General features: G+C 37.3%; 1 protein-coding gene across 1 annotated transcript in view; it reads right to left on the minus strand.

Annotated features, from left to right (window-relative positions):
- The window catches only part of LOC107559021 (plectin-like), a 79,310-nt gene that overhangs the window by 31,624 nt on the left and 22,162 nt on the right, over nt 1-25,524 (minus strand). Inside the window, exons 2-12 of the mRNA XM_016242740.1 lie at nt 20,107-20,168; nt 16,512-16,526; nt 13,390-13,479; nt 10,894-10,971; nt 9,931-10,023; nt 7,922-8,088; nt 5,048-5,163; nt 4,357-4,463; nt 2,833-2,952; nt 425-520; nt 145-272 (exon numbers count right to left, since the gene is read on the minus strand). Of these exons, the coding sequence (XP_016098226.1) occupies nt 145-272; nt 425-520; nt 2,833-2,952; nt 4,357-4,463; nt 5,048-5,163; nt 7,922-8,088; nt 9,931-10,023; nt 10,894-10,971; nt 13,390-13,479; nt 16,512-16,526; nt 20,107-20,168 (1,072 nt within the window). The remainder of the gene's footprint in view (nt 1-144; nt 273-424; nt 521-2,832; nt 2,953-4,356; nt 4,464-5,047; nt 5,164-7,921; nt 8,089-9,930; nt 10,024-10,893; nt 10,972-13,389; nt 13,480-16,511; nt 16,527-20,106; nt 20,169-25,524) is intronic.

Consider the following 25,524-nt stretch of genomic DNA (forward strand, 5'->3'; position numbering starts at 1 on the left):
TTTTGAGACTGCATCATTCTCACGCAGCTCTCATTAGTCTAGAATGACCTTCGTTGTGTTATAACGGCTGATGTAATGTCAGTTTTGCCAGTTTAAAGCCATGACCGAACTAAGACAGGTCTGTGTTTTAGACGTCTTCCTCACCTCTCAAACTCTATCTGGAGCAGTCTCTCCCTCTCCAGAATAGCCACATGTAGACGCCCCCATTCCTTCTCAACGTCAATGGGATGATAACCAGGAGGAACCTTGACCTGACCAGCCTGGACCGCGCTCTGTGAGGAAATGGTGGTAAATCATGTTAAGACAGAGGAAACATAACATTATACAGATTTAAAACACTTAAATGGCTTTCACATCTCATGTTTCATGTTTAAATCTCCATGATTGTAGCACAATATACTGTATTCTGATGGTGTGTGCAAACCTCAAAGGACTGGTAGAGGTGTCTGGAGCGGCTCTTGTCCGACTCTTTTGCGGGAAGCTCTGTTTCTTTAAATTTCAGAAACTGACGCCACAGAATCTGCAATGTAACCACACAAGCAAATTAATAAATAAACACACACAGATATATAACACAGTGCAATAATTTGGGAGTAACAGGGTTACTATCATTAACTAAGACTAAACCATACTAAAACCACATCTTCATTCATTTAAATAAAATAGACTTTAACTGTAATAAAACGTCAAATACTGAAAAATTACTCTTTTATTTCAGCAGGAGTACTAAAATAACAAAACTAAAACTTAAAAACTAAAAGAACTGTCTGTAACACTTCATAATAAACTTTCTCAGTTAACCTTACTTAACTACATTATTTAACATGAACTAACAATTACAATTTTGAAACATAGATCTATTAAGTTAATTGAGGCAAAAATCGTAGTTAATAGTGTGACACATATTTAATATTTACTATTTAATGAACCTGAGCTAACATGAACAAACAATGAACAGGTGTATTTTTATTAACTAACATTAACAAAGATTCACAAATACTGTAACAAATGTATTGTTCATTGTTAGTTGACTAAGTAACTAAGGTTAACTAAGGAAGGTTGTTGTAAAGTGTTAAAAATGACACACACATTACTAAAACTTTAAGATTAAAATGAAAGCAGAACATATCAAAATAATACCAAAAACTATAATAGTATATCACTGACAGTAAATTAACACTAAGGGGTAAGAGCGTAGTAATCAGCATATGCTGGAATATCAAGCGTGCCCCTCGATAACCCTAAGCAGGTAGATCTGGATGGTTCAGTGAGTATTTGTCATTTGTTATTCCTCTAGCATGATTGAGGATAGGCTTCACAAAGCTGGTAATATAAGTAGCTGCTCTGAGATCAGGATGATATGCATCACACAGCCGCCCCACGCTGATGAGACACAGCCATAGAAACTCAGACAAAGCAGCTCAGAGCCAGAACGCTGCTCTTCATGATGCGGTGTCATGTGACATGACTCATGCTCTGCAAAGAAGGATTTCTTCCAGCAACATGCCATCGGATGAGGAGGATAGGGTTCTCTCTCTGCTATTGGCAGTGTTGGGATCGACTTTTACATTGTTTGCGAAGCTACAAGTTAATCACAGGTATATTTTTTAAAGGGGTGGTTGATTGTGATTTCACTTTTTTAACGTTAGTTAGTGTGTAATGTTGCTGTTTGAGCATAAACGATGTCTGCAAAGTTACGGCAAACGTTAAAGTTATGCAAACGGAGATATCGTCTTTTAAAATGCTGGCAGTTTAATGCCTACAAAAACGGCTCGTAGGGACTACAATGAACTACATCCCGGGATCGTTATGCTACAAACCCAGAAATGTACATAAACCCCGCCCCCAGGAACATGCAAAAAAGGGGGCGGGGCCATGTTGCGCGGCTTTAGAGAAGTTCCCAGACAACGTGCAGTACACGGTTAACGAATCACAACAAACTGGGCCAGCTAACCAGTCTGAGCCCATTGCGTATTTCTGAGGGAGTGGAATCATAGAAACAGGAAGTCAACCGGCTGTTCAAATGACAATGGAGACAGCGTCTTACAATAAAGGTTAAAATATATGAAAAACAAGGCGTTTTTTTAAAATAAAGCATAAAGACATGTTACATGTCATGACATGCAATTCTGACTTTATAACTCGCAATTCTGACTTCATAACTCGCAATTTTGACTTTAACTCGCAATTTTAACTTCATAACTCGCAATTCTGACTTCATAACTCGCAATTCTGACTTCATAACTCGCAATTTTGACTTTATAACTCGCAATTCTGACTTTATAACTCGCAATTTTGACTTTATAACTCGCAGCCTAATTTACATAACTTTGGCAAAAACAGTAATGCACTGCTGCAGGAAATACTTAAATAAAATAAAAATTTAAAATGCAAATATATTTGTTTGAACCGTGAAATGTCACATAAAATAAATGACTATTAAATAATAAAAAAAAAAGCAAAATAATTATAAATATAATACATTTGTAATAATACTAAATGCAATAAAACTGTAAAATAAAATAATACAAAATAAAAATTCTATGCTAGTTACCAAGTTGCTGACCATCAAAACCTATTGGGTGAAGCTGTTCGACCAGCATGGATTTTGCTGGTTAAACTAGTTAGAACTCCAGCATTCTATGCAGTCTCCAAATCACAGCATATTCTAGTGTCTTAATTTATCTGGTCCTTTAAAGGACAGTGACCCAGATAATTCAACACAAAACAATGTGCAACTCACAGACAGATAATGAAGACTGCAATTCATTCAATAACTGAATTCAAACAGAGTAACTAGTAGCAACCCAGACCACACAACAGCAGACTCACCTCGACCTCCTCATAGCTGCTGGGAAACTTCCTCTCCTCGAAGATGAGTACATGATGTCTGATCCACTGGAGAAGAACGGTGACCAGCTCGTAATACTCCTGCCAGCGCAGCTCCAGCTCCTGCAGCCGGGAACAAGACCACACAAAAACTATTCAGAGAGGTACAGGAAAGCTCTTTTGCCACTAAGTCACTTACCACATTCACTCAATTAGGTGTCAACAGTCGTAGCCTTGTCTGATAACAGCATATGAAGGGAGGGACGAATCAAATACAGGGGCTTATTTATCGATAGTTTGTGACACAGCTCACAGATCATCTAATTCTCTTCTCATAACAGATGCTGATGGCGTGACGGAGGAATGAAATAAACTGCATCTGACAGCAGCTGGATGCTGTTATATAAGCGCAGATGGCAGAGATCCAGATCACACAACATCTATTACCTCTTCAAGTTTATATTCTTAACCTTTTATCCTCCTTAAAGGTGTAAACAAGGACGTGGAAGAGGAGCCTTCTGTCATTTTGTAACTCCAAAGAGGGTCAAAAAGGGTCATGATTCACCATATTTGAATGCGTGCAAATGAATTTGTAAAGGACAAATGTTCATTTAATTTTGTGCCTTTTCTTAACAAAGCTTTTTTACACTGTTAAAAGGTAAAAGGTTCTTTGTTGGCATTGATGGTTCCAAGAAGAAACTTCAACATCCATGGAACCTTTTCATTGCACAAAAAGTTCTTTGTACTGGAAAAAGGTTCTTTAGATTATTAAAATATTCTTCACTCTGAGAACAAAAATGGTTCTTTTAAGAACTGTTCACTGAACGATTTCTTAGGGAACCAAAAATGTTTCTTCATCTTTTTTTTAAAGAGACATCTTGGAATATAGTCATGTACAATTTTAGGAGCTCAATAGTCTTAAAGTGTAACAAAGGTGAAAATTGGGCTAAATTTTGCAAGCAAAAATAATCCATTGTCTACTGTTAATAGAGCAGAGAACTATGAAGTCACTTTCAAACCAAGCATCTTTCTGTTGATGATTTTGCATAGCCAACTTTGCATGAGCACAACCTGTGTGGGTAACTTTTTGTCTTCACACAAAACTCCAGATTGTTTGGATTCCTATTGAAGTAACTGGATTTTGCTAATGAAATTTCTCTGAGCATCAGTAAATGTGACCGCATCTTTGGTCCCCATTCACAGTAACTGTATTGAAAAGAGCAGCATGAACATTCTGCTAAACTTCTCCTTTTTTTTTGCACGAATGAAATAAAATCATGAGGTCTGGAATGCGTTTCTGAGTACATGACGATCATCTTGTCATTGTTAGAGAGACTGGACACTGATGCTATTCAGCAGTAGTGTGGGAATTTCACAGACAGGAAACCTTAAGTAACCTCATTCATATAGTTTTATTAGATTTGGTTCGACGGCATATTAACTGGACTATGTGCTGACTGCCTAAGTCTGGAACTGGGTCGTTAAGTGGAAATTACGTCATATTGAAATGATGAGGGAAATGCTCACATTGGCTCTGACGCCGTCCTGGACGTCTGGGATACGGGGTATAGCGTCGTAAAGGGAGGACACATAGGTGATGATGGACTTCTCATCAGGATGAGGCACATCCACATCTGCAACGAAAAGAATTGCAGATTAATAAGCGTTCATCGTTTCATTCAGAATGTTCAATAAAGAGATGAAAAAGAGATGCTTTGTTTAAGCAGAGTGCATTTGTCTGCTGCAACTTCATGGAAGATCAGATCAAATTTCAATCAAACAATTTGGATTTCATCAACATGAAAGGGAAACTGTGAATATATATATTTTTTCTCTGTTGTGATGTATATCCAAATTAAACAGGTAAAATGTAAAAAAACTAAAATCTATTTTGTCCATCAGGAATTGATTAGTTTTCGTTTGCTAATTGCTGCGATCTTGCACAAATCAAATCAAATAAGTTAACGTTTTTAATAAAGACAAGGACACAAGCATTTTAAAAAACATAAAAAATATATTTATGTGGATGGATAAACCAGGCATAATAAACATTGTAATATTCATGTAAAGTCAAAGGGGGTCACATACTTTTGACACTTTTCAAATGTCAAAGGATTGTAAACTCAAAGAAAGAGCAACCTACCGTGTTACATTTAATCAGGATTTAGCTCCAGTACTAGGTGTTAATATCTAATAATTTTCTTAAATTTAACATTACCCTCTGGGTCAAGCAGTCGTGTGACCCCAAGCTCTCGCTCTGCCACTGAAAAGGCCTGTTCCAGGTTCTCCAGATTGGATTGGCGGTACACCTTCCCCATGTCAATAAACCTGGGCCTGGTCAATCAAGAGAAACAAAACCATCAGCCTCAGGAAGTGTGTAATAAATGCAGCCTACTGTAAAAAGTTTAAATCACTGGATCACTGAACAAAAACATGCATTGCAAATGCAATCCAATGCATAAAAAATGCAAACACTTTACGATAAGATCACATTATGTCTAACATTAACTAAACAATACCAATATATTAGTTACAGTTCATGTTACCTCCGGTCCATCAAAAAACATTAACAGATACAACTTTTGATTTCAATAACGTATTATTATTAAATGTTTAACATGAACTAAGATTAATAAATACTCATGAAGTATATTTCAGTTTTAGTTCGGGCAACTAATGTAGTTAATGTTAACAAATGGAACCTTACGGTAAAGAGTCACCAAAGCAAAATTTTTTAATGAAATCAGAATGAGAACATTTTGCTTCTTTGGAGTCAGTGGATTTGAATATTGCACAATATAATAAGTATAAATGTTGCTTGATACTAGAGGATATAATGAGTTCAGAGACGCAGTTGAAGTGACCACCTGCTCCATAAATCCAAATAACATCTGTCTCCTGAGGGATGGAGCCATAACTCACATGCCATGAATACCCAGAGATGGGAGCGGCTCCAAATAACAGAGGGCGAACAAACTATACACATTTACACCGAATGATTAAAGCATCGAAAGTGTGATAAATGAAGCAAGCACCCAGGCATCTCTGTGAAATGTATGCTGGAAGGCATGGCATAAAATTCTCCAGCATGGTATTGAACGTCTGCCACCATGCTCCGATCGTCCGTCCCGAAGCCTCCATGGATCTGCCTCAGGTCTCTCTCTGATAAATAGCCCACTGAGCTCCAGTCCGGCCCGTATCCCGTCTGAGAGTCTCCGCTGGAGCGAGCGCCTGGACTCTGGGAGCCACGGCCGGAGTCCAGGGAACTCTGTGAGGGAATATCCTCGCACAGCATGACCACACGGTCCTCCACGTCACTCGCAGAAGCCATAGTGCTGCTGGAGCTGGCCCGACGCTTCTTAAAGGACAGACGCCTCTTCAAGTTGAGCATCATCGTGGCCCAAAATGTGCTTGCACGCAAGGCAATTCCAAATACAGCATACAGTTCTTGCAATTCCAAAAACCAATATCTCCTATAGTTTCTCAAAATGTGTTTCCAGAGAGCTCCAAAAAAGAAGGCACACTGTACTTGCAATGTTGTTTTCTGTCATGCAGGTGCTGCCTGTAAAAGTCATTTCTGAAAGGAGGCAGATCTGACAAATCCTATGGGTGTTCCTGGCTGACAAAAGCATCAAATCCTCTCTTCGTGTCAGGGTCAGTTGGGCGTTCCCAAGCTTTGCAGGTACATGTCAACGTTTCAGAAAAGATGCCCTGCGGGGAGGCCTGTCTCCACTCCGACAGGCACCACACCTCACGGTATTTGTCTTTCAGCCTTCATTGTACATTTCTTATAAAACTATTTTCTCATTCATTCTCTTCCTGCTCTCTTTTGTCCTCGCGTCTGCATACAGAACACACCCTCATTACAGAAAAACAGCTTTCATTTGGCCTGGATCTGTGTGGCATGTGTAGACGGTTGTTTCCCGCTTACAAAAAAACAGTATCATTGATTTAATTGATGCTCATATCGTTCCAAACCCATGTGGAACACAAAAGAAGATATTTGTAATAGTCTACATGCTGCTCTTTCCCATGCAATAAAATCAGTTTGGGTCACCAAGCACCAAAAACTAAAATTGCATTAATCTATTTTAGCTTTTAAAACTGCTACTTACTGACTTTTACATCTTCTTACTTAAAACATCCTGACTTAAATCTATTAAATCTACTTTCTAGTGAGACTTTGTCAAGCCAACATAAACTCTGTCTGGACAAACTTTTTTATCTAGTCGGCCTCTGCTGTAGTTCTCAAATCTCATTTACATTCGCATACATTTGAAAATGATGTGTCACGGTGCATCTAGTACATCTCATAACTGTTTCTTGAGCTCGACAGCCCATTATAACCATATACCACTTTATATTCAAGAGCTACTCATAAACTCTGCATGATATCTCCTTTTGTATTCATCAAAAAAGAAATGTCAATAACACTTAAAGGCTTTATGTGAAAGGCATTATAAAAGTTTTCATAATGCATGTTGTAATGCATTAAAAAAAATCGTAATTAATTGCAACCAAAATTAAAATGCATTATAATATTTGAAGGTTTGTTTGTTATGAGTTGTAATGCATTATACTTTCTAAAGGTGAAACAATAAATAGATAAGTATTGTAATGTATTATAGCTGTGATTACATTATTAATGAGATCATGCAATTCATTGTTAAGTGCATTACATATATATATATATATATAAAGGTAAAGTGTTACCAAAAAGACCTTTAGTTTAAAATATTCAAACTTCAAAGGCTGATTAAACTCCACAAGAATAAACTGTCAGTGGTGTGCACAGCGCTGATTTGACACATCTGCGCTCAGGGCATTTATCTCCACAGAAATATGCGCTGAATTCATATCAGAACATTTCACTCCATGGCATCAAGGACAAGTTTGATCAAGAGTGAAGCATTTCTATATTCCAACATTGCTAAAAGAATGCTGTATTTTTGAGTAACTATCAGACTAATGATAAACATTTCAAGAAAATATCAGGAAACACCATGTCTGTGACAATGCAGTGGTGACTACTACTACTTTAGACTTTTACAAGCCAAACCCCAATCTTGAGATGTAGTACAGAGGTACTTACTCGTGTTTGTGTATAACAGCATTGAAGAGCTTTCCGTCCCTCCAGCTAGTGGTGAAGTTATCGCAGCGGATACCAGAGTAACCCTCCACCATCCGCCGAGACCAGAGGAGCAGCTTCTCCTTCGCTGACATATCATCTGACTGACCGTTCACCTGGATATCTGAAATCTGCCAGCCCAGAAAAATGAGTTGCATGGATTTAATAACATGTGGCAGCAGCAGCCATATGCTTTTCATGTGCAAATCAATAAATAATCAAAGTGGTTGATTTCTTACACAAATTTTAGTCATGCACTACAAACAAAAGCCCCACTGAATACCATTGACCTCCTAAAACCCCTCTGAGACCCGTCATTAGACTTAATCCATGAACAAGTGCAGCAAAAACAACGCAGTTCATTAAAGAAAAATCCAAGCTTGGAAATTGGTTCACCGTCAGTGTTGGGTAAGCTATATATTTAAACTAGGGATGCACGATATATCGGCCACCATATCGGTATCGGCCCATATCGGCTCATTTTTTCTGTTATCGGTATCGGCCTGATAAGAAAATTTGGCCGATATCTTAAAGCCGATAAATAATGCATTATTTCCTTCAGAGACACTTCAGATGCGCGCTGTTCGTTTGCAGCCTTTTGTGCAATTGTACATTGTAATATTGTGTTTATGCAGCTTGCCGAGCTATAAGCTGCTCAGTTTGAAGCATTTAAGCAACAGTATCTGCCAAAAAACAATGAGGATCTCAAATAGAAAACATGCATTTTTAGACTACTCATAGTTAATCAAACAAGCATTAAACTAGATACTGTATGTATTTGACTACAAAAAAAGACAAAAGATATACTTCTGGCAACATTGACTGATGTAGTACAGTTGCTTTTAGTTACTCACAAACATTGTTTTAAGGCTTCGATTTTAACAAATTATGGTGACTAAATGTCCCAGATTATCCTGGATTATCCTGGGTTCATGGGTTTCATGTGTCCCAACATTTCACAAAAAAATAAAATAAAATAAATTAAGAAATAAATAAATTACATAAGTGCCAGTTTGATGTTTAATGCAGGATTCTGTTTAGAATTTGGGGAAACTCAATAGAACACGATAAAGAGGCTAAGGAAAAGGGATGAAACACTCTAGACTTAAACTTAATTTTGAGGAAATCTTTTAGAAATAGTGTTTTTCTATCCTTATTTAAACAATCATTGAATCATTTTTAATGTCACTCAGGACACAAGACTAGCTCATGGGAGGTTGCAAAACCTCAATAAAATTTCAGAAGAAGCAGAAATTTCAAGCAGAAGAAACCCTGGTCACGAGACTCTATTTTCAGTCATGCTACCTCCATAAGGAGAACGCTCTTTTATTTCTTGAGGAGGTGGGCAGAAGTTCATACGCCACATCTCTACATATACCTCTGTGTCGCTGTTGAATAAACCAGAAGTCCTGCCAACTTATTTGATCAATCCAAAGAAATTAAATTCCCTCAAACAATGGAAGGACACATCGGCTGAATGTGTGACAGCCTCCTGGCAGCTGTAGTTTAATTGTTTGAGGTGGAATAAATCAGGGTGTGGTTGTAATTGAACACCTTGAACAACAGATTCACATAATTCAGATCTACAAAACAGCCTGGATATTAGATTATGAAATTAGATTAGATCAAAGACTCTCAATTCCTCATGGTGCCTAAGACACTGAACCGATTTGTGTAGAGAATCAAACAAACTGCATCATTTTAACATTCTACGACTGTTGTGGTTGATTATAATGGATATTCCTGATTAAAGGAGATTATTTTTAAAAAATACATGTTATTGCATGAAGCAGAGACTGGTTTGAAGCAAAAACGATTGACCCTATTGATGTTTGATTGGAAACCGATGACACCCAAAGAATTAAATGAACCAGTGATTGATCCAGACTGAAGCGATTGATCAAAATGATCAGGAGCCCAGGAGGAGGAGGAGGTAAATGGTACGGGAACTCAACACTGACAGAACAGGAGACCTGGAAGTGCAGGATGATGGTCCATATGAGACCCAGCGTCAGCTTTGGGTTCCCGTCTGCAATGTCATCGTTCCTGATATTCACCAGCTTGACCTGTGATTTACAGAGAAGAACAGCATTTCACATTTGTGACACTGTCTCAATACTCTATGATTTGCTTTTCCATGAAAACACTCAAGGAGGCACTTAAAGCAAAATGTCTATGCTGCTCTTTTCCCCACTAAGACGACTGAAGATACACACATTTTCTAGATGGCTTTTTCAAATGCTATGATGGTCAGTTTTGTTGTGACCAGACAGCGGTTCCAATTAACTTTAACTTCATGTAAGAAAGCAGCTTGGACATTCTGCTAAACATCTCCTTTGATAATCCACGGATGAAAGAAAATACACAGGTTTGGAAACCAACGAGGTTGAATAAGGACAGTAAGGACAAATACAGAGTTCTGGCATGAAACTCTAGATGGCGCAGTCTGATAGGTCTAACTCAATCTGACATAATGATATCATTATCACATGGCACAGCTGATTGGTTCTCTCCTGTATCGGTAGCCAATGAGCTCGCTGCTCAACATTCAAATATATGACTAGTGCTTGCCGTAGCAGTGCAGCTTGCTTCAGAAACCCTCCACCTTCCCCAGCTCCACCTGTATAGATCTGCTACGAGGTGATTCATGTATGCTATATGGGGGTTATTTCATGTATGTTATATATGCAGCAGCAGTATTTCTTACATGCTCACAGCAGCATGTTGTGGATGTATTGGCATTAGCAAGTCTCTGTACTTGCTCTGCCGCAGCAGCAGCAGCAGCAGCGTAGCAGATCTATTCCGCCAAGACCAAATACATTAACATTGTCATGCACATTACCATGCCAATCCCTCCGAGAGTTGTCATGACAGAACTATAATTTTTGGACATACTATCCTTTTAATGTAGTTTGTAAGTTGTGTTGTTCTCGTACCTGCCGGTGTCGGAGGAAATCCAGTGCTATCTGCACATTCTGCAGTTTGTGGAATCGCATGCGTCCTCTCTCGCGAGGCTGTGGAGACAGACAGAGGGGGAATAAGACACATAACATTGTTTAAAGAAGAGACGAGACTGAGACGTGTCCTTGAGTGCCCAGAGAAACTTCTTTAGAAGGTCTAAATGAAGAAATAATGAAGAACAAGGAGGACCTTGCAGTGAGGCTACAATATTTATGAACACTAATAATGCAAAGAAAAGACATTAAAGACCCCATGAAATCAAAATGTTTAGTCTATGCCTGTTAGCATTGAGGACATCTGTATGCTAGGTGACAGAAAAACTAAATCTGCATTTAAAATATACATTTTTGATATTCTGATTCATGTTGTGATCAGGAACATATACACATTTTTGTCCAATAAGCTCCATGCAAGAATGAGCATGTTCCCTACATAAATTATACCTGCTTTGATATGCCAAGCCCCAATTTCCTGTTTCAATACGTCAACATAGATAATGCAAAAAAAATTAAAATTTAAAAATTAAGCAAACAAATAAATAAAATGCATGTTGAGTCACTTCATGGGGTCTTTAAGCTTATTTGACAGAAGTGATGGTCTTGTGGCTTTAGGGACGTAACGTGGTATAATATTGTGCATGAATGCTAAATAACTACTGAATGCTAAAAAAAACGTTCTGTATTATAGGAAACAACCCAAAACACTTGACTCCCCAAACACACTCCAACAGTTTGCAGACATCATTTTGTGACCTGAACAACTTTAACTTAAAAAAGCATGTCTTGCACAACTTATAATCAGTTATATGTTGCTTCACAATTAATGTGGATTTATTTGGCAGTCACTTAGATATCATTCATTCGCTATATTGGTCACACACCCAAACTGTGACGAGGTTCAGATAGATGGTGTCATAAAGAGAAACAGCATCAGTCATGCTCAAGCGGAGGCTACTATAATGTTATTTAGAACAGTCAAATTTCAGAATAAAAGTCCCTCAAATTAGAAGCAAAAACATGCTTTATTAAGACAGCAATGTTGTTTTTGATCTTAAATCTTTTTTATTTATAAATCTTAAAGAAGTCTTTCAATATTGTTGTATAAGAGTAAATTAAACTGCTACTGTAATGCTATTCCTAATAGTAAACTTTCAAAATAAAAGTCCCAACAAATTAGAAGAAAAAACATGTTTAAGACAGTAATGTTTTTTTGCAAACGTATCTTTTAAGTCTTTAAATTTAGAATTTTTAATGAAGTCTTTCAACATTTAGCTACCAACCTGCTGAATAATTACCCTGTAATCTTTATTTTAAAGTGCCCCTACTATGGATTTTTTTTTAATTACCTTTCATGCAGTGTGTAACACATCTCTAAGTGAATGCAAACATCCTGCAAAGTTTTAAATCTAAAAGTACCTCGTGTATAAAGTTATTGTCTCTCAAAAGAAAGAGTCGACTCTGAATAATTGAAACGAGTCGTTTTTCAAACGAATCCCAAGCCGTTTCATCTTGACGTCAACATGAAACATTAGCATATTGTCCAGGAAGCAGCACTGCGCTCACAAACGCTGCTTTATCAGGCATCACAAGTGAGATGAAATGAAAATGAGACCAATCGGACCAATCACCGCAAATTAGCGTCACGCAAAGCAAGGGTTTGGAAAAATGAATAATTGAGCGAATCGTTTGGGAGTCGTTGAGCAAATAAGATAAAAATAATTGCATATTTTAAGACAATTAAAGTGTTTTTTGACCTTGCATGCATGTCAACCTGTTGTTGGGGACTCTCAAAACCAAAATATAGACCTTTCATTACTTATAATAGGGGCACTTTAATCAGCTGAGATACCTAGCATTTTATCGCCGTGAGACATACAGTAGCATTGAAGTAACTCTAATAACAAATGAAAACAAGACTGGCGGACGTGACATCATGCGCAGGCCAGCCACAGTAAGTGACCCATGCCAATGAAGCATCTGCATCACTCACCAACCGCACGCTCCGCACAACGTCCCGCTCCCTCGGCTTGACCAACAAGAGAAGTGCAAAGAGAGCAGACAGAAGTCAAAGGGCAAAGGTCAGCAAAGAGACGGTGGGATGAAAGACAGAGAAAGAGTCAAGGAGGAGCCACACAGATTCAAAAGAAAAGCCGAAGAGTGACGTTAATGTCTGAGCTACAGCCAAGAAATGAAGCAGTTTGATGGGAAGATATCGAGAATTTGCCTGGAATATCTGAACCCAGTGTTTTGGGTGTGATTCAACAAAACGTGTTTCGAATTTAGAGAGACGTATTCCAAGGCATCACCCATTAACATGTCTTCGTTGACCTGGAGATCTGGATCAGGACTTTGGATTTGTGTGAAGGCTGAGGGCAAGGTTGGAGGTGGAGAGGTAGACTGGGGTAAGAGATGGTCTTCTCTTGACTGGCTGTTTAGCTGCATTAGTGGAGGAAGAAGTTAGGTTACACTCACCAGCGTCTCTCCGGAGAGGACCTCCAGAAGGGAGATCAGGTTATGTCCATCTCGGAGATCTTCATACAGGTCATTCACATGACGCTGAGTCTGAGGATGGAGAAAAAGCAAAGATCAGTTTACGAGAGTCACACATAAAAATTTTTAAAAAACATCCCTGCAGAAAGAAAATCCAATTCTGCATCAATTCTGAAGATTTCATTCCTCACAAACAAACACTAAATTACAACCCCGAACTGTAGCATTGTGTTTGTAGCACATCCTGATTACCGCTTGATGCGATCAGACTCATCCATGATTTTTCTGGACGTTTAACTTTTTTTGACAGGTGACTGCGTGATTTAGTTGAATTGGTTCAATTGTCAGCAGGTTTGTGTTTTATTAGTTTGGAGGACAAAATCATTTTGTCATAATTCATCTATCCTCATGTATATATTTTTTTCCCTCACATGAAACACAAGATGTTAGGCAGAAAGCCTGAGCGTCTACATTTTATTCCATTCAAGGAAAGTTAATAGTGATGCCAATCCAATCCAAATCCTATATATTCCAACTGACTTGTCATTTGGAAATGCCACTTGAAATTCTCTGGTACGTTTATGTTCTTTTTAGAGCTTGGCAGTATACATCTAGATCCAGTGTTCTTGTACGGGATAAAAACAGAAGCTTAGACATGCTGCCTAACACCTAATTTTGTGTTTAAGTTTGGAACAACATGATTTTGACCAAATTATATTTTCTGGGCATCTGAAACAGTTAAGGCTCCAAAACTGGGCAGCTCGAGCAGGGACTCTAAACACAAGCATGCATGTCTCTTGTTAAGAGAGGGGAAAAAAACCTGAATTCAAAGTGATTGATTTGCGTTTTACTCAGTGAGTACAGGACAGGGCAACGCATGGCTGCAGGCAGAAGAGCGGCTCACCTGCCTCGCGTCAAAAAAAGATCTGTGTCAAATGATTTACTGAGTGGCAGAGTTTAAATTAAATTCTGAAGCTTTCTCCTTTTTTTCTAAATCAGTCACTCAATCATTGTACAGCAGGTTTATAAAACCTCGTTGAGTCAGATCTCAGCTTCAATAATAAAAACACAGACAGACTGGGCTTCCTCAGGTATTTATCATGCAGCTATCAATATTAACTATATCGGTTACACTTCACTTGAAGGGGTGTGCATAAGACTGACATGACACCTTCATAATCATGACATGACACATGTCATGAATATGAAAGAGGTTGTATGCATGTTTATGACAACTGTCATTAAGTGTCATTCGCTCAGTTATGTAAAGATGACATTGTTTGAGATGTCTTTGTTATGGGTTATGGTTGAGGTAAGGGTAGGGGTAAGGTTAGGTTAGGTTAGGGTTAGGTCAAATAATGTCATATTTGCATTAAAAATGACATAACTGAGCGAATGACACTTAATGACAGTTGTCATAAACATGCATACAACCTCTTTCATATTCATGACATGTGTCATGTCATGATTATGAAGGTGTCATGTCAGTCTTATGCACACCCCTTCAAGTAAAGTGTTACCACTATATCTATATCAGCTATATATATATACATGCACTGCTGCAAAACACTAAAATCTCTGCAGCTCGCTTGAAAATCCTTAAAGCTACAGTTCACAGAAAACCGACAGTTATGTGATCATTTATTCTCCCTCATGTTGTTGCAAACACATTCAAATCAGTGTTATTTTAGTACCATTGATAAATATTGCAGGATTTTTTTATATTTTAACAATTTTCTGTTTTCTATTTAATTTTAGTTAAAGTTTTAGTGATTTTGTTGTTTGCCTTTTTTTATTTATTTTTTTATTAGTAAATACATTTTTATTTATTAGTTTATTTAGTTATTAGTTATTTCAGCACATTGAGTACTAAATTAAAATGAGAAATGTTGAGAAATGTAGCTGAAATAAAACAAGATTTTTAAAAATTGATTTCCATTAACATTTTGTTTTGTTTTATTTTGTTTTAGCTTTAGTTTAACTATATAACCCTGGTTCCAAACAAATCTTTATTTTTTACTATAATAACAATCAAATCTGTCGAGTTCCAGTAAGGACAAAAAAAAATAATATATATATATATATATATATATATATATATATATATATATATATACAGTTGGAGGCCGCTGTGCTCTTAGGAACCTTAAGTGCAGCAGAATTTTTTTTGTAACCTTGGCCAGATCTGTGCCTTGCCACAATTCTGTCTCTGAGCTCTTCAGGCAGTTCCTTTGACTTTATGATTCTCATTTGCTCTGACATGCACTGTGAGCTGTAATGTCTTATATAGACAGGTGTGTGGCTTTCCTAATCAAGTCCAATCAGTATAATCAAACACAGCTGGACTCAAATGAAGGTGTAGAACCATCTCAAGGATGATCAGAAGAAATGGACAGCACCTGAGTTAAATATATGAGTGTCACAGCAAAGGGTCTGAATACTTAGGACCATGTGATATTTCAGTTTTTCTTTTTTAATAAATCTGCAAAAATGTCAACAATTCTGTGTTTTTCTGTCAATATGGGGTGCTGTGTGTACATTAATGAGGAAAAAAAATTAACTTAAATGATTTTAGCAAATGGCTGCAATATAACAAAGAGTGAAAAATTTAAGGGGGTCTGAATACTTTCCGTACCCACTGTATATATATATATATATACTGTATATATAAAATAACAGTGTGTTGAGTGAATGATGACAGGATTTTAGGATCAAAATACTCTTTAACTAATAGTGTAACACAGCAAACCTTTTCACAATTTATAAATTTAGCAAGATTGCTTCCTATAATCCAAGTACAATGACAGAGCTGTCGTCACTGTACATCCAGTATGTGAGTGAGCAGATGGGGTTTCATGCGCAGCACACGTGATGAGGCAGTGCAGACTTCTTATGCTGCATTTTTTTCTGCATTTCCTTTGGTTCTTTAGCTGCAGATTTCTTTGCTGCAGTGCATGAGACTAAAACGAATGGCAACCAATGGGCCATTTTCAAGCTCAAGCTGTGAGCATGGTTCAGCAGAAGAGCCTCGGGGAGGACAGGAGCACTGAACATGCGTGTGAGAGAGCAGAGCATGCTGGGACACGCTGACAAGATGGACCTACCTCAGCTCTCCGGTGCTGGAGGAGAGGATGAGGAGGAGAGAAGAGCACAGAGTGATGAATGGAGTTACATCGATTCGAAATGGAACAAAGAAGTGAAAGTTGAATGATGAAGGACAACATTAAGATTTAAAATCTGATGCTGATATCAGCTACATCGGTTATATTACTATAATCTCCTTTTATCATGTTCAAAACTTGCGATTTATCTTTTCCCACAGACATAAAATAAGACATTTAGCAGAAAGTCCTTCACACAAAGCCTTCACATTAAAAGAACACTTCATACGAAGTGCTGCTGGTAGTTTTTGTCCATGGCTTGGCTGTTTCAGCTGATTTGCACTTGATTTGTATGGAAAAAGCGGCCTGTACGTTCTCATTTTGGCTTCCACAGAAAAAGAAAAATCAAAGTGGTTTTAGAATGACATGAGAGTGAGTAAATGAATTCTCTTTCCATCGTGGAAACTTAACATCTTATTCGGTTAAATGTTGTTATACCTTGAGGAACACTCACTGGAAATCATTTTCTGAAATTTGTACTTAATTCTTTGCAAATATTAGACATCAAATGTTCAGAATTGCCCTTTCTCTGTAATGTAAATGTAATTATATTTTATGTATTTTAAAAGTCTTAATATAAAGCATTTGTAAGCTGGATAAATGACTTCTATTCAACTGCTGTATAAAGCAGAGGACAAGGAAAAGATGATCGACAGAACTACTGAGGTCTTCTGAAGTTCAGCACAATAAAGCCTGCAGCCTCTTTTCTTTCACAAAAACATCTGAAAACTGAAAGTGAAATGTGACCCTGGACAACAAACCCAGTCATTAGGGTAATTTTTTTTAATTGAGATTTATACATCAGCTGAAAGCTGAATAAATGAGCTTTCCATTGATGTAAGGTTTGTTAGGATCGGACAATATTTGGCTGAGATACAACTATTAGAAAATCTGGAATCTGAGGGTGCAAAAAAATCTAAATATTGAGAAATTCATCTTTAAAGTTGTTCAAATGAAGTTCTGAGCAATGCATATTAGTAATCAAACATTTAGTTTTGATATATTTTCGGTAGGAAATTTACAAAATATCTTCATGGAATATGATCTTTACTTAATATCCTAATGATTTTTGGCATAAAAGAGAAATGTATAATTGTGACCCATACAATGTATTGTTGGCTATTGCTACAAATATCCCCCAGCGACTTAACACTGCTTTTGTGCTCCAGGGACACAGATGTCAACAAGGCAGAGCTCATATTGAGCCACTAGAGGTTTCTGTTGATGCATTAAATGCATTAAACCTCACACACAAACCATACTGTGTATTATTGCAATGAACTTCATCACAATCCATGACTCTTTGCTATAATGTATTATATCACAGTCAGTGTTCGAGTCACACATTGGCAAAACACCAATCCAGACCTAAGCAATGTATGGGTGTATTATACTGTAATAAGTCTCATTTGTGCCATCTATCTCCATATACTTGACCACTAGCCCATGTTTTCAGCACAAAGCAATAGCAGCATCTAATAAGCGCTAGATGACAGCTGATGACAGCGACAAACCACAGAGCAAACTGTTTTTGTGATCTCTAAGTGTTCGTCAAGGTCAAACTCAAACATTCAGTCAGCAAATATAGATGTGTCCGTGTAGATAACAGCCAGATTATTATAAAATAAGGGCTTATATTTGATAGTATAAAGAGTGAAAACATACTCAGTGTTTGTATTAAATACAAATGAGTTGAACATTTGCTACATAGGTTTATGTAGGTGTGCTCTGGATGCACATCCTAAAATCACTTTGATATTAATAATAATTAATATAACAAACAGTATATAAAACAATTGTTTTACCCAGAAACTTTGCCAAAATTCATAACAAATAAGGTAAGGATGAGATAAGGTCAGAATAAATGACGAAAGCACATTGTCAAACATAATAATCTGCAATGATGAGGTTACATTCAGAATTTAGCCTAAAACAGTTGTTCATTTGAGCTGTAAAGATGTGTGAGAAAAGATTAAATTCAGTCCTCCTCTGAGAAAAAAAGTAGTCAACTTTTGCTTAATCACAGATAAAGGGCTTTAACCCAGCCAAACATCTGCAGCACATGTGCTACTGTTGGCTGCACTGACAAGTGTTTATTCCCTGAATATGATATGCATGCTGCAAAATGAATCCAGATGTTCTTGACACGCAGGTTTGTCTTATATCAACTCTTTTGTTCTGAAGGGGTCTCGTGTTTTGCCTCCTCTACGGTGAATGAACAGGCTTGATGGATTTGTACGAGTGCTAATAACCTCCGATTTTGTCTGGCGCTACATTTTCATTATCTTTTGTTTGGATTTTCAACACACCCCCTTTCTGCCTAAACACTAGACACTTTAGACTAGACCATGATAAACGAGCTGTGTGTAGATTTATAACATGTGTGGACAGGATATGATCTGCTTCTCTACGGCGGATACAAACAGAAATCATGTTCAGCCCAACAGCTGTTATGTCTCCCCAAATGGAAGAGACTTTAAGATGAGTACACCAGTTTCTAAACTGGGTGTTGTGACATAGTGGCTCAAAATTGCACTGGTAACTAATAGTAGTGGTATGTGTGAGCAATACACTGGGAGACATGATAAACTGGTAGAAATGTAACGAGTATTATCTGTCCATCATGGTTATGCTCACATGACATCGCAGTGCTGCACTGTAATAAAAGTTGATGTTTTTAAGCCTTTCTTAAAGTGAAAGAACTTAATTTGATACTTGCACACTGTTCTGATTATTATTATTATTAGTTGACCGAAACTAATATTAAAGCTATAAAAAGTCAAATGAAAAAAAAAAAAGTTGCTTGAAATAGTTTCACTTTTTTCAACTCAATGTACTAAAATAACTAAAACTGAAATAAAATTTTACAATTATATAGACATATTTAGAGGGGAAAAACATGATCGCAAATGACAAAATCTCACTTTAAAATTACTTTTGAAACTTTAAAATGAAACTGGAAAATAAAAAAATTAGTAATTAAAAAAAAAAACTATAATAGTATCTCAGTGATACTAAAACAACACGTTTTAATCAGTTTTTAATCAGTGCACACACCCAAAGCTAGAGTACAGAAAACCTTATCACACAGTTCTTTTTCATTGTTTACTTGTCTTAGTTTTCCTGTACATTAGTTAGGCTATTATTAGTTTTGTTACAAAAAAGTGTTTTTTTTTCCATTAAAACTACATTGTGATATATCATTTCACAACAACAATATATAAGATGTTCATCACACCGGCCATTGTAGGTTCAAACTCTACAAGGGTTGATTCATGAACTAAACCTACACTCTAAAAAGTGCTGGGTTAAATACAACCCAGTGCTGGGTAAAATAGGGACAAACCCAGCTTGTGCTGCGAAAGTGTATAGTAAGTTGCATTGGATTTGTTTGTTAAAATGATAATCAAATAAGCCAATAACAGTAAAATCACAATTTGAACATGAATGGATGAGTACACAGAAGGGAAGAGCAGGACCGATAATCACTGGCTATATTATCCTGACAAACTACAGTGAATAATGAACATAAAGGTACCTTTATTAAGTGTTTGTTCACCCATTTTGTGAAAGTCTTCTTCTGCACTCTGTCCCGTTCATCTGCAAAAAAAAGATAAAGAACAAAAAATTTCAACACACTTCAGCAGTGTTCAGAGTAAATGTCTGGATATGAAGGAATTTACGTCATTTTGTAAATACTGCTGATTATTAAAATAATGTTTTGATGTTAAACTTTAAAATGCTAAATCCCTATAAATAAGCAATTAACAGGTTAATTTCACTGAGAAGTGCAAAACCGTCTCTGTGATGCTTTCAAATCACCGATCTGTTGATTTGATTGTTACGCTCAGCCCAAAACAACCACTAGTGTGAGTGTGTTTCCAACAGGACTGCAAGTGAAGAGAGTAGTGCAACAAATGAAAACTCGATAACCCACGCCAGAACGTTTTTAAATCAACTCTTTTTGCATAGGAGCAAACTATTAAAACTCAGCACCAAGGAGGCACACCCATGTGAGAAACCGATCTCTGGGTAAAGCCGGAGAGCAATAACTGTCAAGCAACAACGGAGCGCAGGTTCGAAGGGAAGAAAACGGCATGCATTGTGAGGCCTCAGGCTGGGAAAATTCACCAGAGCTTTAATCCTAAGTGTGCATCACTCACGACAAACCGAACACCACAGACACACCCACAGCCTGCAGAATCATGTTCCTTCAGCAGCGAGAAGCACAAGAGAACACTGCATACAAACTACCAACACTTGCATCTGTCATCATTACTAGAGAACTTGCAAAGCACTGTGTTGTTCAGAGTAATCTGAAGCAGCATGCTCACATTTATTGTTAAAGTTTGTGAGTTAGTTGGTTACTTTTTCTATTAGTTAGCTTCAGCTACACTACTTAACCATTTGATACATGCATGTCGGTGCATTGTAATTACATTTAAAGTACTTGTACTTAATTAACATGTGTCATTACAGTGTTAACTTTATCCCTATCTGTAACTCAACCCTTACCGCAAAACCTAACCACTATAACCCTAACCTTACCCTTACTACCAAACCTAAGCTCATTAGCAAAAAATGTGTACTTTTTTCAGAACAACATGTAGTTACACAGCAAATCCATTATCTTGCAGGTATTTAATGCTAGTTTATAGTAGTTAAGGCCAGCTAATATATTGTAAAGTGTGAAGTTAGTGTTCAAAGTAACAGAAAAAATTGACATTTGTGTAGAAAAATACACAGGACAGCATGCAGAAGCATTAGAAATAAGAATCTATGATAGAGATTTCAATACACCTCTTTCTGGGAGGAAAACTGCTGTAAACTCATGTCTAATCACAATACCAAATCTGAACCAATGGCATCAGGTGCACAGGACATCCCAACACCATCTCTAATTTGAAGGATGGTGACGACGGATCAGCAAGGACTGAAAGACGTTTAAATATACTAGGAATCAAGTGTCAAGCAATCTCGAAGGAATGCATGAGCCAAAACAGAGCAAATGCCCAACACCTCAATCCAATTAATTGACGCTTCTGTGGAATCAAATGTTCTCCGCTCAATACAATGTTGTCAGGTACAGCAGGGTACTTCAATGCATAACATGATATACAATTGAAACAGTTTGCTGAGCAATGTTAAGAGTCCTTTAAAACGCAGAGTGATTGTGGAGTGTTGAGGGAACAGCTGATTCAGACCCGCATGACTTCTGCTTCTGATGGGTGGAGTATGACGAGCAGATTATGAAATATAACTGCCATGGTGACTATCATGGGTGGAGGGTCATTAATGTAAGACTTCCTTAAAGTGTTCGAAGAGTCCTACTGCGGGAGATGAGGTGGATAATTAGGAACAGATTTGCGGGGGTCGTCAGCAGACCTTTGTCCTTTGACCACCGTTCACATGCTTTCTATCCTCTAAAAGTTGTATAAAGTTACAGCAACCAATGCCCTTGTGATTCAGCGCACAACTCCTGCCCTCTGGGGGGTGTGAGGCATGCAAGAAAATACATTTTTTATCTATAAAATTCTATTTTATCCAGCGTTATTGTACGCTATAGTGTCAAATGCACTTTCTCACCACTGTTTGCTGATGACATACTGAACGAGCCAATCCAGTGAATGTCCCACTTAACACTTTTTACACTGGTAAATATAAGTCATCTATTTAAATATTGGTCAGGTGAGGCAGCTTCTGTGTGAGCCTTTTTAAAGTGTGAATTAAAGGCACCTGGGCAAAGCAACGACAGATTGCAAACATTATAAGGCTAGTGATAAACCTTGAGTTGTTTACTGCTTTACTAAAAAATAAATATTAAGACTTAAATGCAGTTTTTTAATAATGAGATCTTCTAATATCAGATCTCATTATAATATCTTCTACTATAGTCCTGTTTGCTTACAAGATTGCATTTAAAAAGGTGTAAAATATTTTTCTCATGGTTGTTGTCTTTAATGCAAGAACTGAACAAGTATTAATACATCAAGATAAAAAGTCCTAGATTTCCTAGATCCTGGACTGACACTGAAGAAACCTAAGCCATATACACTGCAAATACTACTACTAATAATAATAATCAACAATGTTTTCCAGTAAAATAAGATACATTGACTTAGAAAGCAAATTTGCATATGGCATTAAGACTTTTTCTCAGAGAATATATCTGGAATGAAATTGATTTTATGACCCCATTTGTGCTTAAATCTTAATCTGACACAGTTTCGCATCTCAATTAAACTGATCTTGTTTTATGAACGGCTTACACTTTATTCTGACAGTCCACTTTAGAAATTCTACTCACTATACTTTGCAACTACATGTCAACTAAACTCTCATTAGAGTGTTGAGCGTTCATGTAGATATGATACTTGTAGAATGAATATCTAAATACAGTGTTACCTAAGAATGTTTCCAAAACCAGAATACTGCTTAAAATCAAAGATTCGTTTCAATGTAAGTCTGTGAAGTTCACACACTAATAATAACTAGAGATCTGACTTTGACGAAGAAGAAATTTCTCTTCCATCACGAGCAGGTGCATCAGAGAGCTTTCCTAACTACCTTTCCTGCCTTCCAAGGCTTTCAGCATTCCCTGATAGTGCAAGTCATCTGAAGGGATCCTCTCCAGGCTGTCGCTTGAATATTCCCTCCGTCTCTGTTGCGTACTCATCCTCCTTTGCGTCACGCTAGTCACAAACCGTGCTCCTTAACTTCACTTGTCCGAATCGAAAGCTGCAGCGATGCTCCTGTTCTGCTTTCTTTCTGTTTAACTCCTGCCGTCCATTTCCTAGCTCCTCTAAGTGATGCAACTAGCTACAGGTCGTAGGCCTGCTCTTGATCTGACTGCAGAGAGACATGGAGGGCATTGCAGGATATGCTTGGCTCCGCCTCAGCCCTAAATTGTCATGTTGGTGGAGCCGAGGCAGGAAGAAGAAGGGAAAGTGAGTGGGAAGGTGTGTCCGCCAGCATGCCTCATCTAGAATCTCACACCCTCTCCGAACACACACACTAAATCATTACAGTCTCTAAAGAATAACGCAACAGGAAGAGCGTTGAGAGTGGCGAGTTGTGTAACTGCACGCTAAACGAGTGTGTAGAACTGGTCAAAAGAGCCATTACAGGAACTGGATTACATAATCACGCTCTAAAAACTACTCATGCCAATAGACATCACACACACACAGGTATACACCTCTTTAATGATTAACCTCTGTGACAAACCTGAGCGGTTGGGCAAGTATGACTAACTGAGGCAGGGTGAGGCTCTGGGATGGGCCGCTCAGGTCTACACATGCTGGAGCTTAACAGTATTGAACCCAGAAAATACATAACCAGAGGCTGCAGAATCAACAGCAAGAAATACAAAGAAAAATCTTTATAAGAATCATCTCGCTTTCTTGTTTGCATGAGTGTGTGCGTATGTGATCGTGCTTAAACTGCACGTGCACCATCTTCCATCACTAAAGAGTGTGTAGATATGTTCGAAATCGTTCATAAGCGATTACCGGACTAGTCTTTACACTTCAAAATTGAACGTGTTACTTGCAAATCCACACAATTTCTGAGTGAAAACAACACTAAAATACTGAAAACTGACACTACATTTCTTTTTATACTAAAACTGTAGGAAGAGAAAGATACAACAGCTCTGCTCATAAAGACATAAACCTACAGCAGAAGAAGAAGATGAGGATGGGGCCTTCATCACCCGCTCATCATCTGAACAGACCCGCACCATAAGCGTTGAGAAGCTGCTCATTTGATAACCTGTTCAGGCTCGCCGGTAACTATAACAGCCTGGACTTGACCGTGTTTGCAGGATTCTCAATTTTTTTCGATATCTGACATATTTCTCAGCGGATATGGAAGCTGACGCCTTCGGTTTATAGACGTCTAAATGTCTGTTGATACAGGAGACGGTATTAAGGTGCGACAAAAAAAAAAAAAAACTACCAACACCTATAATAGCATTTACTTTCTTTTTTTTATGATTTACATTTTTCCAATCGATTTAAAATATTTCCTATACCCACTGTGATTTCAAGTTTTGTAACCTTAAATAGGTCAAAATTATTGATGTATGCATGCATGTGTTGGGATTTTTTTAAATGCATCAAGGTCGCATTAAATGGATCAAAAGTGACAGTAAAGACTTTTACAATGTTGGAAAGGATTTCTATTTCAAATACATGCTGTTTTTCTACACTTTCTATTCATCAACAATTCCTGAAAAATAAAATGCATCACGATTTCCACAAACATATGAAGCAGCACGACTGTTTTCAACATTGTTAATAATCAGAAAGCAGTAAATCGGTATATTATACTAATTTCTGAAGATCATGTGACACTGAAGACTGGAGTCATGATGCTGAAAATACAGCTGCGCATCACAGAAATAAATGCGATTTTACAGTATATTCACATAGAAAACAGTGATTTTAAATTGTAATAATATTTCACAATATTACCATATAATATTGATTGACTACTTTTATATTTACACAAGTACGTAACCTCATTAGCTTTGATCAGCCTTGTTTAATTACAGTGCCCTTGAAACTTATAAACTTATAATTAGATCATTTATTGTAGATGTAGTTACCCATTCACATATATAATTATTATACTAATTGTTTAATTATATAATGATATTGAAAATATCTCATTTAAACCACAAAGAAAGAGTAATTCTGCTGATTGCAAGGACACACTGATGTGATGCTCTCTTAATGTGTTTTGAGTCCACATGATTACCAGCAGATTCCATACGGCATAACATCATTCACAGACCAGCTGATACTTAATCCACACAAAATGACAAGAGCTGAGATCTGATTGGCTGGATTAACAATGAGCCCTTCTGAAGACATGAGCCCACAAGATACACGGCGTTATACAAACACAGCCTTTGAAGATATTCAAGAGCTTTGTTTGAGACACGTGATAT

This window comes from Sinocyclocheilus grahami, unplaced genomic scaffold, assembly GCF_001515645.1.
Source record: "Sinocyclocheilus grahami isolate Dianchi unplaced genomic scaffold, SAMN03320097.WGS_v1.1 scaffold672.1, whole genome shotgun sequence".
NCBI lineage: Eukaryota > Metazoa > Chordata > Actinopteri > Cypriniformes > Cyprinidae > Sinocyclocheilus > Sinocyclocheilus grahami.